At 36.6% G+C, this 18,222-nt stretch overlaps 1 protein-coding gene across 1 annotated transcript; it reads left to right on the top strand.

Moving 5' to 3' along the window:
* Window positions 1–14,026: 14,026 nt before the first annotated feature.
* On the top strand, window positions 14,027–18,222 carry LOC148733803 (uncharacterized). The gene is made up of 4 exons (XM_088758809.1): window positions 14,027–14,286; window positions 15,727–15,957; window positions 16,373–16,907; window positions 17,431–18,222. The coding sequence occupies exons 1-4, from the start codon at window positions 14,048–14,050 to the stop codon at window positions 17,677–17,679; spliced, it is 1,254 nt and encodes a 417-aa protein (XP_088614935.1). The 5' UTR covers window positions 14,027–14,047; the 3' UTR covers window positions 17,680–18,222.

Consider the following 18,222-nt stretch of genomic DNA (forward strand, 5'->3'; position numbering starts at 1 on the left):
CATTTCAGAGTAATACCAAGTAGTTTCAAATGGATCCAGGAATCACCCATTGTGTAATGATGGCCTGTTAATACCAGATAAATGCAGATAAACTTAACGGTTTCTTTAATCTGCACCAGCGGGCACGCCATGTTACAGCACCGATAAATCTATATAACGGTAACGAAATGTCTAAACACTACACATTGGAATTTAATTATCTTCAAAACTCATTCAAACGCAATGTATCCACGACTAGTTCACAGTTTCCTTTAATTGATTTTAATAAGTTAGCGAAGAGATCTCTGAGTTTCCGTGACTCGCCGGTCTAAATTGTAAGTTTCAGCAAAATTTTTGCCAAAGATCAATAAATTTATTCCTTCTTGTCAGTATTTGATTTTTTGATTGTTAATTGGAAATAGCTATAAAGTCGTTCAATAAATACAATGAGCTCAAAGTTAATTATAATTTGTAAAAGAACAAGGAGACATGTTTCACCGGAGATCTACTGTAGGCTATTTGATTTGAAGCCTTGTTAAGGCCCGCTCTACGAATCACGAATGACTCATAAACTTGGCCATTAAATGAATGGCCTTTTAAAAGAAGGTTAGTGGATGGTGAACTCCAGTTTAACTGCAATGAACTGCTTAAAAACTAGTCACATTCTACTTCGTTGGCATCGTGAAATTATGTAATTTCGGGCAGTTTATGTACTAAACTAAACTGACCTTACAGATTGTCTTCTCCAGAAATAAAACCATTAGATTGTAAAATTCGAATAAGCAAAGATTTGGTAAAACATTTGACAATGAAAAACTGCGATAAAATATTATAAAGCATGACACGACGTTTCGACGTTTCCAGAATGTCATTATCAAGTAAACTAAAATAATAAAATCGAGTATATATATAATGAAGCGGTGAATAAATTACAAAACGTTAAAAGTTAACGAGCTAAACTCTTTGTTTAACTTTTAACGTTTTGTAATTTATTCACCGCTTCATTATATATATACTCGATTTTATTATTTTAGTTTACTTGATAATGACGTTCTGGAAACGACGAAACGTCGTGTCATGCTTTATAATATTTTATCGCAGTTTTTCATTGTCAAAGATTGTAAAATGTGTTAAATTTTACCGACCCATGCTATTTCTGAAAGGGTGTTTCCCGGATATGAGACAACGTTTTTCATCCTCCCGAAAGGGTCCTATGGCGAACATTCTTTGAAAAAACTTCAAAAAGCCATTAGGTTTTTTCTTGCTATCGAATTCATCTTGAGTCTGATAGTTGAGTTTCCTACCACTTCTGATTATGTACGCTTATAATCCAGTAATTATCATTGAAGTAAAAATATGTATAGATATAAAAATAAATTTTGCCCAAACTTTTTGTAGCTTTCGGGTTTTCAGCCTTTCTAGGTGGGAGCCAAAGCACTTCTGAATATTGGCTGATTTGGTTGTATGAGGTTGTATAAGAAACTCAACTTTATAGACATGGCTATTTATTCACTTGTACAGTTTGAAACGAATGATACGTGTCGGTTACTATGGTGACAAACTTCTGCCGAACGGAGGTGACAATTTTTTTGCAATCAATTAAAAACAACTTCACTCAAAAATGCACCTGGTCTCCCCCCTCCCTCTCCCCCATCAGTGAAATTTCCTTGTAAGACACACTTTTTGTACAACAAACTAATAGACTTAATTATAGCCGGGAGGAGAGCGTAAGCTATTTACACCTTAGACCTAACCACGAAATAAATTAAATCCTTCTTAGAAAAAAAAAAAGAAAAGCAAAAAACAAAAACAAAAACCAAAAACCAAAAACCTTCAAACCAACAGTATTTTTTCACAGTCTGGTACCAAACATTTGGGAAATGGACACATCATGTCAAAATGCAACAATTTAAAATAGTTGATAAGCAGCCTTCAAGTAGGTGGGCCCTATGCATTGCACCCCTGCGGACATAAGAGAGCCAGAATGGAAAAACGCATAAAAAACATCTTCCGCTACGATCTGAAATTTAAGGCCACTAATACGCAATATGTATAATCGAGTTTCACCGACCAACAAGATCTCGGGGGATTTAATTCAGTTGTGACAAACTGACAGACAACTTCACAATCAAGAAAAGAAGATGGCCTCATTAAACGCAGATTAACATTAAGTTGTCTTAATTTGTATGATGTTTCCCTTAAGGTAGAAAGCTCATTGAAGCTATTCGCTGAATTTATAAGGGCGTTTTCAGATAACTTACATTTTGTATTCTACTGCTTCGTTTTCATAATTTTGGCTTCCCTAATATAATAAGTTCGTGCATTTTTGAACTAATTTTGCAACCAACTTCTTTTGCAATAAGAAGGTTACAAACGGTTAAAATTTAAGGGCAGCCTAAATCAATGTTTAATTTAAAAAATAGGCACGTCTACAGTGCTCTCCATACAAGTTTTCTGTCTCTGCAATGCTATCCATGAACATTTTCGACTTATCGATGCCGCACAATGAACAAGATTATTATTGATAGACCCCTAGTAAGTAAGTGAGCAAGTAGGTAACAACTTTATTTACAGAGGGTAACACATAACAGTTAAAAACTGACGAGCCAGTTGTAGTACACAGCGGTTAAAATGAAATCGGTTTTATTCACGTACCTAAGAGAACTCACTAAATAATTAAACACATGCTGTATATATGCAGGTCTCGAGGGTATTACATCACACCATCACGCCTCGCATTACAGCGCGCATATTTCATGCTCGTTGGCATCCTATACACTACACCAGTGGCCCTCTATCATAGGTTAAAAATCAAAAACTATTTACACTTATAAGATAATAATAAAAAAATAAATCTAAATCTGCGTATGCACAACAAAAAACTAAGCTAAGAGTTCTTAAATAAAAAAATTTTCGAGCAGAACATTTAAAAGAGCCAATGGAGTGTTTCTTTCCAATGTCTAAAGGGATGCTGTTCCAAAGTTTTGCTCCACTGGCCTGATACGTTCGTCCCCCTTTCCGTTTTTCTATTATAGGAGGGGCACACTGAGTTATATTTTCCATAGCGACTGGTTCTGGTGTGTCGGTCTGAGTTTCTCGTCAAAAGTTCTGTTATAATACCCCTGTATTTAAAGGCCCATTTTCATCCCAGATCCTTTGCAGTCGTTTGTTTTTGTTTTGGAATCGCGCTATTGTTAAATGGCGAAATCTGATCGTCATTCACAAATACTATTAAAAAGAAAAACAAAGATTTGGTGAAAAACACAGTAAACAAATTTGCAGCTAAATATTTAAGACTGAAAAATCATAAATCGAGTCTGTGTATAAAACTTGTACAAAGCTTACTTGATGTTGAAAGAAATTGTTCGGCTTCAACACTAAATAAATTATAAACAAATAACCAATATTGGCCAAAACTGATTTACTTTACGCATTTCAATTATAGAATAATGACTTGTACAAATGAGATCGCTTACATACATATCTCAGGATCTCAAGTAAAAATCAGTCAAATAATTATTCTCACCTCGAAAAAATCTTCCCGGAGTCTCTAGTTCCATCGTAGGAACAATGCAATAACATTTCTGCAAAAGCACTGTCTGTAGTGTTACCGAAACCCATTGTTGTTTTCCTTGTCGTCCATAAATCATACACAGACTCTCCAAGTCGAATAACCTTTGCCGAGCCGGGCAGACGCGGCCTTACTCTATACCGCTTCTTCGGCGGCATCAACATTTCAAATGACGTTTTTTACCGTCATACATGTAAGAATTAAATCATAGAGATCCATTGCCATTAATTATGGGCGGACACGCGTTTTTCGGATCCGCAGTCTTGGCCATTTTCATGCTGTTTAATGGTCTAATTCTTCAAGCGGACCAACTCGAGGATTGTGTGAACACAAGAGGAAAAATTTTGCCATCTTGGATGCTGGGACCACTCATTTTTTGTCATGAAAACCTGACCTTTCCACTTGGAGATTATTGCTTCACCGACTCCTTGGAAATTTGCATTTCATCACCGACTGTCCCTGGAGACCCTATGTTGGCTTTGGCTCAAAAACAATCAGCACGTTTTGCTTCTTACAACACCTTTCCACTTGGAGATTATTGTTCCACTGACTCCTTGGAAATTTTCATTCTATCACAGGCTATCCTTGGAGACCATATGCTGGCCTTGGCTCTAATACAATCAGCACCTTTTGCTTCTAACTTGGGAAAGGAACGCTATTTTGAAATCGGTGTATTCTGTGACGATATACTCCCGTTATCTGGAAAGAAACCACCATTTTACGACCATGAATTTCTTCATTACGATCGCGATCCTGCATATACCTACAAACATCGTATAAATCCAGCATATACTTACAAACATCGTTCTAATTCCTGGTCATTTATAAGAATCAAGAGGATTAGATTTCTACGCAGGAGAATTACGTACTCGTCTAACTGTCATGCTTCCTTTAATCCTGTTATAATCTCATTTTTGTTGGTTTGCTGTGGGGATATTGAGACCCATCCTGGGCCTAAATCAACATCATCTGATGACTTTGACTACTTTAACCTACATCTTGGTCATAAAGGCATACGCTTTGGTTCTTGGAATGTCAACAGGCTTACGACTACAAAACTAGAACAAATAAAATTGTTCCTTCTTAATGAAGATGGTCGACCACGTTTGGATATTTTGTCAGTCAATGAGACGTTTTTGAAACCGCTCCTCTCAGATTGTCTATACTCAGTCTCTGGCTTTACAGTGCACCGAAAGGATCGGATGGGCCTGAAATATGGTGGTGGGGTTCTAATTTATGTGAATGACGATCTGAAACATCGAAGGAGAGTCGACATTGAGCATAGTGGTATAGAAGCATTGTGGTTGGAGGTCTTTCCATTCAAATCTAACCGTCCCATTTTATTCGCCGGCATTTACAGACCTCCTTCAACTAATTTGTCAGAGGATGAGGCCATCGAGAATATGTTGGAATCAGTTTATCTATTAAATTTAGAAACCATCATTACTGGCGATATCAACATTAATTTTATTTCTCCGGCGTACAAGAAACATCCCTTGGGACGTGCCTTTTCTAACATGAATTTCAAACAGCTCATTACTGAAGTTACTCGACCATCAAGCGGAACCTGTCTTGACTTTGTATTGTCAAATTTTCCTGAAAGAATTAAGTCTATTGTCGTCAAAAACAATGGGCTGTCAGATCATTTGCCTGTATTTGGAGTTCGTTTATATGAGGATAACGCCAAGCGTCAAAATAAATCTCTAACGATTCAATATCGTAATACGAAGCATTTTGACAAATCCGCTTTCGTTTCCGACCTCCAAGAAGTTCCTTGGAATACTGCATTTGTTTTTGACGATTTAACTGATATCTTAAATGCATGGATGGGTCTGTTCAATAACATCTTGGATGCCCACTGTCCGTGGCGAGCAAAAAAAGTAGCCAAACAAAATCAAGCTCCATGGATGACTGTGAATATTTTACAAGCGCTTCGCAGAAGGGATTCTTTACTACGTAAAGCAAGGCAAAGTCGTTGTGTCACGGATTGGAACTGCTTCAAAATTGCGAGGAATAAAGTTGTAAACATGATTCGCAGTGCGAAATATAAATACTATAACACCTGTTTCAACAACAACAAGGGAAACTCTAAAAAGATCTGGAAAACCATAAAATCGCTAATGGGCGATGTATCAAAATCAGTTGAGACGCCAAATGTTGTTTTGGCTGGAAAGTTTAATGATCACTTCACTTCAATTGCTGATTCACTGAGGAATCTACTACCTAATGTACCTTATTGCAATTCAAAGGTTGAAAACTTTGTTTGTTCAAGAAAAGATCCGGATGTTCTTTTCAATATTCCTCCTGTTACCAAAGATTTTGTGCTGGGTGCTCTGTTAGGACTCAAAACAAACAAAGCTATGGGTATTGACAAGATATGTGCAAGATATCTGAAAATAGCAGGACCAGCTATTGCTTATTCAATTACTCAAATCTTGAATATTTCAATTAATTCTGGTGTATTCCCTGATTGTTGGAAAATAGCGAAAGTTATTCCGTTGTTTAAATCTGGGGACCGTGAGGATCCGGACAATTATCGACCCATTTCGATATTACCAGTTTTGTCAAAGATTCTGGAACGTCATATACACGATCATCTCTATAATTACTTATGTGAAAACAATCTATTGTACCCTTTACAGTCAGGTTTTCGGAAACACCATGGAACAGACACTGCTCTTATACGAGTCATAGACAATTTGTTATTTAATCTAGACAATGATCAAGTCAGCGGTCTTCTTTTAGTTGATTACAGGAAAGCTTTTGATATGGTTGACCGTGAAATTCTTTTGCAAAAGCTGAATGCCTATGGTTTAACTCCAGTTGCACGTAAATGGTTTAGTTCATACTTGACTGATAGACATCAATTTATTGCTCTTGATAATGTGACATCTGACTCTGCTCTTGTGAGGCATGGTGTTCCACTGGGTAGTATCCTTGGCCCTTTACTTTTTGTCATTTATATCAATGATTTGCCTCTACATGTTAATGGTGCTGACCTGGATCTCTATGCTGATGACACCACACTGACATTATCGGCAGATATCTCAGCGGTTGATTCTCTACAAGATTCACTAGCTGCTTCTTTGAAGGAAATTGAATGCTGGACGCACACCAATAAACTTCCTCTCAATGAAAAAAAGACTAAAACACTACTGGTCACAGGCAAACGCCTTGGGAAGAAACTTCCAGATGGTTTTAATTTATCTCTTAAAACTATGAATGGTGTATCATTGGAACAAGTACCCTCAGCTAAACTTCTTGGTATAGACATTGACCACGATTTATCAATGAACACTTATGTTGACAGACTGTGCAAAAAAATTTCACAAAGAATTGGAATTTTGAATAAGATCAAACTTTGTTTACCATTTAACCAAAGACTTTTATTTTATAATAGTTTGATTAAGCCATTATTTGATTATGCCAATGTTGCATGGCAGTCACTTTGCTCTAATGAATCTCTTTTAAGAATACTTAGGCTACAAAAGAGAGCTGCTAGGGTTTTATTAGATGCTGAACCACGTAGTTCATCAGTTATGCTATTCAATCGTTTAAAGTGGATACCATTTTATAACTCTACTAAGATAGCTAAATGTTCAATACTATTTAAAAGGATTAATTATTGTGTACCTAATTATCTTAATGATAGCTTAAGATTATTAAGTTCAGTACATTCACGCAACACTAGATTTTGTAAATACAACTTTTTATTACCTAAGTTTAAAAGGGCCAGAGAAGGAGGGAAAACTTTTCTAGTTTCTGCCATAAAATTATGGAATCAGTTAAAGCCTGAATTAAAAAAGTCTAATACACTTAAGGCCTTTAAAGACAATGTATTTAAATATTATTATGATGACAAATCATGCTTAGCTCATTTTAATCGGTAAATTTTATTGATAGTAGTTTTATATATTCTTACTTGTTTATATTATCTTGTATTATTTATTTTATCTATTAAATATTATTTGTAATTAGCTAAATTTTTATTTATATTTGTAATCTTTTTTTTTTTTTTTTTTTTTTTTTTTTTCAATATATTAATGATTCTATTGTATTTATATATTTATTGTAATTAGGAGGACCACAAGTTTATTAGTGTTTGTGCACTATCACGTGCTATCCTCAATAAATAAAGTCTTACATACATACAAAAACTATTTACTGATATGGATACTACGATAGTTTGTTGTTCGCACATGATTCAAAATGGAACTTTGAAAGTCCTAATTAGTAAAATGGAAGAAGATATCAAAGCGATTCCGCAACTTCGAGGAAAAAAGCGTATTTTTCAAATATGAAAAATGATCTGGGCGCGCAAGGCATCTCGGTTGAAAATGGGCTATTAAAAACCCATTTTTCATCACTGCAAAGTATTCAAAATAGTTTTAACTATTGTAACGTAAAAAACGTCAGGGTATAAAGCGCTTATACGATTCATACCTTGATAGCTACAACGGTTTACACCCTGAAGTTTCTTATGTGCACTGAGTATCGAAAAGATTTTGCGATTTGTAACTGATTTGGATGAAGAACATTCGTTTTAGCTAGTGAATAATTACCAGTTTTGATACATTTGTGTCGATTTTTTTACGTTGACATAGGTTAACAAGGCGTAGTTTAGGCTTCTTATTTCCTTTTTCAGAGTGAAAAAAAAAACGCATTTTCACAGGAAAAAGAAAAAAAGAAAAAAGGACAGAGCAAAATTGAGCACTATCTCATAATTATTACACGACTCGGGCAGACAGAGGGCCAATAACTAAAATCAACCAATCAAAATGCTCTATTGCCGGTCAATATTCTCTCAGTATTGGACCGGGCACTGTCCCGAATGGTCCCGAATGATACGTGTCCCTTTGAACTTCAGTCGTATAATAAATCTCTTATTAACCAAGCTTGCTCGGGATCGTACTGGAAGAACATCGGCCCTCGGTCTTTTTTGTACGGACCTCGCTGCACTCAGTCCGTACTGTCAAGACCTTGGGCCGATATTCTCCCAGTACGGCCCTCGCGCTTGGTTAATAAGATATATATATTTTATCCCTTATTTAAAACGAACTAATGGACATTTGACTTGGGACGATATTATCATACCAAGTAAAATGATAAAAATATTCACATTTCGGATCAAAATTTAAGAATTCAAGAAATTTGACCGCCAGTAAATTGCCAATGAGGGTATATTATAAAATGTCACAGAGGTAATCAGGTGACCGGTGGGGGGGGGGGGAGATTTTATCAAAACACAGTAAAACCCTCCACCGCCCCACTCCCCCTACGATGAATAATGATCGGTCCCTTATTTACAGTCATATTTTTAGATTACGATGCCTAAAAGCTAGGTTTAATGGGTTCATAGATGCCTTCTTATGTCCAAGTTCTGGTTACTGCAACGATAAAATAGATCAGTTATAAACGAAAACTAATGCCACATCATTCGATTTACTTAAATAACAATAATGGCAGGATTGATTAATAGTAAGTACAGAAGGTTAGATGGGGCAAAATGAAGACCTGTAAAGTGATAGTTTAGCATTACAGGGTATCAAATTGCGTAGCCGCAGTAGGACCCCTACTCTTTGACTGACCTTAGAGCATAGATCACTGATATGACTAGTAAAACTCAATTTTTCATCGATTTAAACTCCCAAAAGCCGTATTTTCCCCATTCTCTCAATGGTATGACCGTCAACAGAAAAGTTTTGATTATCGTCGTCTTTGTCAACATTTCTTTTGTCTTTTCTTTCTATTATGTCATAAATCAAGGCTTAACTCAACAACGGCATAAAAAAAAAATAAATAAAAAAAAAGTATCCGGTCGTCTTGTGCCCACGGTCGCTTTGTACCCAAATGCAATTGATCTCTACCCAAGTTTGAGTCGGTTCGTACCCAAACCGCCGATCGATTCTTACCCGCCCAAAATAAACATTTATTCGAAATACCTTATGAACAAGCGCGTGAAAAGATGTCAACTATTACTAAAACAGGTTAGGATCACTCAAAGAAAAAACCCTTTTGAGCTAATGCTTTTGTGTCTACTCTCTATTGTTTCTTTTCTGTATTACCTCAATTGATTTGTGACTGACTCTCAAAAACTTGTTTTCAAATATTTAAATCCACAATAAGGTCAATGCTCGCATTCTTAGATCGTGAAGTCCGATCATCCGACTGAGAGTAGTCCCTAAATGGATTGAGGTTTCGACGCGACGCTCTTAGCGGAAGTCAATATGTATTGACGGCGCTCAACTCAGATGGTGACTTCGACGTACGAAGATTTCCGAAAAGCCAGCCGTTACAGCAGTAACACTCCCCAGTACTAATCTCACCCAGAAGATCAGGCTAACACCATCAAACATGGCTCCTGGGTTCAAACCATTTTACTTCTTGTATTCGTGAGAGGCTCGTAAGATAAAGCAGAAAATATTAAAATTTACTCCATGGCGTTTCATTCCTTTTGGAGCTATAGTTGATGCTGCCCTAACAATCCCACCTGGTAAGTTGATGTCCGTGAAACATGGGAGATCGGTGACCTACCAAATATTATAATAAAGTTCTGATACAACGGCTGCTGTCATTGGTTGAATGAAAGGGCGTGCTCTATCAGATTATAGAGCATGGAAATGAGCTAAAGCTGTCCCGCTATCAGCCAATTTGTGCCATGTCTACTGAGGTTTTTTTCGTTAATTGAAAAAGAAATTTCGAATAAGCAGGTCGGCAAGTAGCAACCGAATAACAAAACAAAGGTTTACGTATATGTGAACGATCCTTCGCAGTAAAGCACTATTTGAGCAATAGTGAAAATCAGACCTGAAAAAAATTTCAGGCCTGTACGGGATTCAAACCACTGACCTCTGCGATACTAGTGCAGCGCTCTACCAATTGAGCTAACAAGCCAACTGGGAGCAGGCCATCAAATTAATTCGGCATAAACCCGTAGATGATAAATCAAACAACAAACACATGAAACATATGTATGAACTGCGGTTATGAGACGTATATGTGAACGATCCTTCGCAGTAAAGCACTATTTGAGCAATAGTGAAAATCAGACCTGAAAAAAATTTCAGGCCTGTACGGGATTCGAACCACTGACCTCTGCGATACTAGTGCAGCGCTCTACCAATTGAGCTAACAAGCCAACTGGGAGCAGGCCATCAAATTAATTCGACATAAACCCGTAGATGATAAATCAAACAACAACAAACACATGAAACATATGTATGAACTGCGGTTATGAGACGTATATGTGAACGATTCTTCGCGGTAAAGCACTATTTGAGCAATAGTGAAAATCAGACCTGAAAAAAATTTCAGGCCTGTACGGGATTCGAACCACTGACCTCTGCGATACTAGTGCAGCGCTCTACCAATTGAGCTAACAAGCCAACTGGGAGCAGGCCATCAAATTAATTCGACATAAACCCGTAGATGATAAATCAAACAACAACAAACACATGAAACATATGTATGAACTGCGGTTATGAGACGTATATGTGAACGATCCTTCGCAGTAAAGCACTACTTGAGCAATAGTGAAAATCAGACCTGAAAAAATTTCAGGCCTGTACGGGATTCGAACCACTGACCTCTGCGATACTAGTGCAGCGCTCTACCAATTGAGCTAACAAGCCAACTGGGAGCAGGCCATCAAATTAATTCGACATAAACCCGTAGATGATAAATCAAACAACAACAAACACATGAAACATATGTATGAACTGCGGTTATGAGACGTATATGTGAACGATCCTTCGCAGTAAAGCACTATTTGAGCAATTGTTGTTGTTTGATTTATCATCTACGGGTTTATGTCGAATTAATTTGATGGCCTGCTCCCAGTTGGCTTGTTAGCTCAATTGGTAGAGCGCTGCACTAGTATCGCAGAGGTCAGTGGTTCGAATCCCGTACAGGCCTGAAATCTTTTTTTTTTTTTTTTTTTTTTTTTTTTTTTCAGGTCTGATTTTCACTATTGCTCAAATAGTGCTTTACTGCGAAGGATCGTTCACATATACGTCTCATAACCGCAGTTCATACATATGTTTCATGTGTTTGTTGTTGTTTAAAACAAAGGTTTGTAAACATGCCAAGCGCCGTAACTTGCATTATTATGACGGATGTAGAGACGAAAACCCTCAAAGGGGGAACGAAATGGACAGTCTGAGTGCTAAAGGTTTTCACTCTCAGTTAGATCGTAAACTTACGTAAACAAAAAAATATCAAACACAATTAACACTTTTATAGTATATATAGTTTCGTGTTTAAAACAAAACAGAGGTGGGGAGAAACACGAAACGTAGTCGAGTGTTTTTCCATATACTTATTATGTGCTCTAGAAACTTCCTGCGTGCTTTACAAGAGAAAAGAGCACAGTCAAGGCTTCTCTATTTGTTAATTTACCTTCGTGTCCTCGTGGCTTAAAATTTGATCAAAAGTGACTCAAACGATTTGCAAATCTTAAGATATTTTTGTCTCTTTGTGCTACTCTAGTTTTTTTTTTGTCCCTCCAAGAAATTCACAAATATGAAGCACAAAAATGTTACATTGCAATTAGCAAACCAAGATAACCTTGTATAGTAAACCTTGGTTAAAATGAAATCCGTTTATTGAAGGTGGTAACCGGAAAGAACTGAAATAATAAATTAAACACACGCTGTATATATGCCTGTAAATCCCGAGCGTATTACATCACTGCATTAGTATTCGCATATTGGCATCGTTATAAACTACACTTTGCTTATGAATAAAAACATCCGTTTCCAAACCTCACGTAACTTAGTTAAAGGACACTTTTAATTTACCAAAATGCGATGAGTACTTTAATAAAATTTAACCTTCAGTTTTGACTCAGAAAGTCTTCCTTAATTCAGTCAAGACAACTCGACAATAATTATTTAAAAAAAAATCTTCGATGAAATTTGAACAGATAAAAAGTTACATATGGTCCTTGTATACCTCGCTCGTTATTGAAAATGTTATGTCCCATTGTAAATAGAATAACATAAACATTTTTGTACTAGAGAAACAGTTCCTCAAATCTCATAAAACAAAAAGGTCATCTTGGCAGCCTAAAGTTCCTCAGTGAGTAGTTTTCAGACCTGTTCCTGCCTAGAATATACAGTGACAAACGAGTTTCCTATTCAGTGGAGGAAGAGAAGGAAAATTCATTCTGAAGAGGGTGATAATACTCTCTCAAGCTAAGCTATTCATGGAAGACTAAAAACTAAAAACAATCAGTCATTGAATACGTTTATCATTACAAAATGTCACGATAAAGCATTAGAAGACGATCCGCTGCAATAGTTAGACGGTCCATAATTTGAGTATAACTAGCTTAAGCAGCCAGAGGGTTTAGGTTTCACTTAATTTTTTTTTTAAAAAATGTACAGGCATTTATCAGTGTCAAGGTGATAAAAAATTGACCCCCCAAATACTAGAAAAGAATTAAAACAAGGAAGAAGAAGAAAAGCTTAATTTACAATGTGAAAAGTAACTCTCAAGAAAGAAGTATTTTCTTAACCCTGCGTCTTCTCCATACTGTTCTCCATACGTTTCCTAAGGTGCTGACCAGGAGAATTTGCTTAACAATCAAGCGTTTCTTAAGTTGGCGATTATTTCCTTTATTCTCCTGACCTTAATGAATGAACGATTCAGGGCTGATATTGTCAGGAGAAATTAGATACTTGTCACTCTTAGGGGTCAAGGGGTTAAACTTCCGGGTCATCAGTCAGTGACCGGCACTTAGTGGGACACCTGCTAATGTTAATTGTTTTCCGTCACAGGAAACACAATACTGTTTTACTGTAAATTTGCCTGTCGTTATGCACTAATCGCCGGAATTAATGTCTTGAAGAAAACCCCAATGAGCTTTGGTCATCAAGAGCTCTAAAGAAACCAATGCCTTTGATTTTCTGATTGGAGGGACAGAACTACACTATCTACTTAAACTTTTGTAAGCATCGGCAATATTATTTATTGCCTATTAGTAAACCTTGGTATGATCCTTACCATATGAACACGCAAAACAATCAGAGGGAGATTTTCCTGGATGACGCGATTCTGGAACGTACGTACCCGTGCTACAATTCTTACATCTTACTTGACCCATTTCATCTTGATAAAAGCCACCGGCTTTATAATGAGAATGTCCTTTTGGATGTAAATTCCTTCCTAAACTAGATTTTGATTGGCAGGTAATCGATGAAATTTATATATCGAGGGTCATACTAGCTATACCTAAGCTCATAAGGGGTCAAACGCAATATCCACCGCCTGGTAGGGCTTCCCAAATTACGCAAAGAAACTTTTAAAGCAAGAGATCCCGCGTAAGTTATCTCCTGCTTGGGGATTAAAAGATCGCAATGAATTGCTTTCTAAGAAGTTTAATAAGAACAATCTACTGATTCAAGAGCCAAAATCCTTTTTAAATTATACGATAATGTTACATTTTGTATTTTTTTGAAATATTTTTTCATGTTGGTTGTCCTTGGTGGCAGTGATATGTACAACTTATCACAAAGGCGGTTGCAATTATTTAGGTTTACAGGATGCAGGGGTCGTCCCAGCATAGATATTCCTAGAGAACTCCTGGAACAGTACCTCGAGAACAACTTTACACCCGAACAAATTGCTCGACTTTTCTGTGTGTCGACCAAGACAATCCGACGACGCATGAGTGAATATCAACTTCACTTTGAAAAGCACAGTTCTTCAACCGACGCAGAATTGGATGAAGTTATGTAAGTATGAATGTTCTTCCAATAATATTTGGGATTGCAATGCTTGCTTCACATTCATCTGTATACCGGTTAATATTTATTGGTTAGGCAGGAGGCTGAACGCTATTTCCAAGAGCTTACAATATGGCCCTATTTAAATAAGTAAGGGAAACAAAATGACCAATTTCAAATATAAGGAAGCTCATAAATCTCCGAATTAGCAATACTGACATCTTGACCAAGTGTTCCTTGTTGTCCAAGGTTTTATCATGGACATTTGTTTTAATTGGTAATTTTCTCTAATTAGATGTCTTAATATGTATTTTCAGCCAATGCCACAAGCATGGAACTAAAATAAATGAAATATTGGTGTATCAATACTCAAGAAAACTATCTCAATTCCTCCCATACTGTGGCTTTTGGGATTCACACCTTGGACCTCTGGTTTGTTAGTGTATATTTTTAATGAAGGAATGCGATGTTAAGCTCGCCTGAAGGAAGTCTCTTCTCTGGTGTTGCACAAGATATTCCATTGACTCATTTGTTAGATTACCATAACCGAGACTATTAATGGGTTTCTGCAGTGGTGTTGTAGTATTCATACATTGTGTCGGATCAATTGATATTATATTGACATCTTCTCTGATTCACTCTTTTTTTTTTGTTTTTATGTTGATTCATTGAATTTTATATTTTGTGTTCAGTGAGACATTTACCAATGCTTTCAATGAGTTTCGTTCATTCAAATGGCCCAATTACAATCAAGAATTTCACTGTTGGCTTATAGGTGATGATTTTGCTTTTTCTTCAGACAACATGTGTCTTAGAAGGTCACTAACTTTTAGGGTCTCAGCTTCTAGGTGAAGAAATACAGTACATGTATTTTCACTGCGTAGACACTAAGCACAGGGTCACTCAAGTAAAGTAAATCATTTCTATAGCAGAAAAGAAATATATTAAACCATTATCAAGCAGAAATCTTTGAGTAAATGCCAAGAGAGAACTTTAGGCCATCTTTTTTTTTTCTCCATTTAGTGTCATCCAACCCATCCAAAGTTTAGCAATTAAAACAAAAGTAAGAATAAAATAAAATGACATAGTTAACGATTTTTCACCCAAAATAATTCTTGTAAGCTGAATATTGAGATTAGTAACAGCATAGAGAAAAACAGGAAAAAGAGCAGGAACATTTTTTACAGTACATTTTCTGCCATATTCCTTTTGATTCATGTCTTGTTGTCTCCCGGTTCAACAGCAATGAGGTTGTGGTACTAGGCCTCCTATTAAGAGACTTCTTGTAACTTTGTTTTCATTAGAAAAGAACTGAATGTGATTTAGCAATAAGACAGTTCTTGTATTTTAAACTTCTCATGGGAGTCATGGGGATGGTGCAAAACCCCTTCCCTGATATCTGGCACTGAAATATGCTTTTAATACTTGGCTTATCTATTCGTTTAAAAGCTCAGACACTGTGAAGACCTTTCCCAGATGTGGGTATAGGAGCATGCGTGGACACCTTCGTGCAAGAGGTCATAATGTGCAATGGGATCATATTCGAGACAGCATGAGAAGGTTGTGTCCTGAAGAAATTTTAATGCGGGCATTACAGCTTACAGCATTCGGACGCAGAACATACTTTGTTCAGGCCCCCCTTTCACTGTGGCATATCGATGGAAACCACAAGTTAATAAGGTAGCTAATATATGCTGCAGGTGATCACAAAGATAATAATAATAATAATAATAATAATAATAATAATAATAATAATAATAATAATGGTGATCACAAACCCCTACCTCTTTAGCAAATATATGAATGATCATGGTGTCAACTTCCTTAGCTGTTAAACATTTTCCATGTAGGGATAATTAGGTTGCTTTATCCAAGAAATGTAACTCACTCACCAAAGAAGAGCAAAGCTGAACAGGCAGTTTAGCACAATTTTTAGAAAAATTATTTATTTTACATTTGCATGTACAATTGATGCACCCTTTAAATTTTCACCTGAAATTGAGTGTAATGTGTCCACCATCCCCAAAACATTTGTCGTTCTGTTGTTGTTGTGGTGATGACTGATATCAAGCAATCTTGTATAATTTATTTTCAGGTGGGGGTTTGTAATACATGGTGGCATAGATGGATACTCAAGGCGCATTATGTACTTGCACTGCAGTTGTAACAACAAAGCAGTGACTGTCCTTGAACTTTTTAAAACTGCAGTTGAAGAAAATGGCCTGCCTTCAAGAGTACGAGCTGATCAAGGAGTGGAAAACGTTGATGTTGCTTGGTATCTATTAACACATCCAGACAGAGGGCCAGATCGTGGAAGTTTTATAGCTGGAAGAAGTTGTCATAATCAGCGAATTGAGTGTTTATGGAGAGATGTTTTCTCAGGTTGTACATTCATTTACTTCAACCTTTTTGACCATATGGAATCTGAGGGGCTTTTGGACATTGACAATGATCTCCACATGTTTGTTTTAAGATATTTGTTTGAACTACGAATAAATGCCCATCTTCATGAGTTTACAGAAGGGTGTAATCAACACCCTATGTCCACAGAGGAAAACATGTCTCCAACTCAATTATGGTTATGGGGTCTCCATGGATGTTCTCTCTCTGTAGAGCAAGCACAACTATTGGTATGTTGAAAGTACATGTTGTTTTTAATCAATGCTGTATAATGGCTCAAGACTAATTTCAAATGTTCTTAGTGGGTCTGTCTTTTTTTTTCTGAATTACTTCCTTTTGTTCTGACATAACTACTGAGTTTTAAATCACTGTGGGAAAGCGCTATCTCAATAGTTTTATTTTCTTCATTTTTAAAAAAACTCTGCCAAAACATATATTCTTATGATAGAAAGCTTACTACAATGGAAACGGTTATGTATTGTGGTTATGACTACAAAAGTACAGTCCTGCTTAGGCAGACACACTTAGGGCCAATCACTGCACTTTGCTTAAGGAAGGTTAAAAAATAACAATGGTAAAAATGAAGTCATTAGGGTGTGGCAGTCTAGCCACACCTAAGGGAAGTTAATTTTCTCTATGGATTTTGTGTTTATTTACTTCTCATTTACTTGACTGTATACAATTTGAGCATTTGAACAAAGGACCAACTGATTGACTGTTTCTGACCATTTACAAGTACTTTCTCTTCCACAGGTGGACAATGTTCCCGATTATGGCATAGATTGGAATGGGCCCCTACCTGATTGTCAGTGGGGTGGAAACAGTGTACTCTTCGATGACACAATGACTGTGGAGGTTCCTGATATAGAATTACCCAGTATAGCAAACAATGATCTACATGCATACCTGGAACAGAATGACCCCCTAGCTGAGAGTCACTGTCTTGAACTTGATATCTACCTTAATCTTGTCTTACATTTGCAGGTATTAGGTAATGTATAGATGTAATAGGATACAGTGGTCAAGTGAGTAGGAACAAAGAGGAGTCAAGGATTTCCAAAACAATTTATTGTAACTGCAAACCAATTGCACTACAGCTAGCAAATTGCACACAGCCTGTGTGAAGACGGCTTCCATTTCCTTTGTTGCACGTGGAAAAGGGACCCTTTTCTGCATGCAACAAAGGAAGTAAGAGACGTCTTCACGCAGGTTAATTACAAAACCCGCACACTAAGGAATAATTTGGTACATGTACATGTACCCCTTTGTGTATAAAGTTGTTGACTGCACATGCATAGTAAACCAACATGCTTTGAAATGCAACATTATTAAAGATTTATGGAAAGAACTGCTAATCAGTGCATAACTTGTGAGTGTAATGCTGAAATTCTCCAAGAACTATGTAGTAAGATTATTAAGAAGTCTTAAATGTTATGAAAAACACCAACTTTGTAATTAATAAAGAGCTTTTCCTCAATATATTGATAACCACAAACTGTACAAAGTTGTTTAAGGCTGGTTTTCATTAAATTAGGAGTCTCGAGA

Source organism: Stylophora pistillata, chromosome 4 (assembly GCF_964205215.1).
Source record: "Stylophora pistillata chromosome 4, jaStyPist1.2, whole genome shotgun sequence".
Taxonomy (NCBI): domain Eukaryota; kingdom Metazoa; phylum Cnidaria; class Anthozoa; order Scleractinia; family Pocilloporidae; genus Stylophora; species Stylophora pistillata.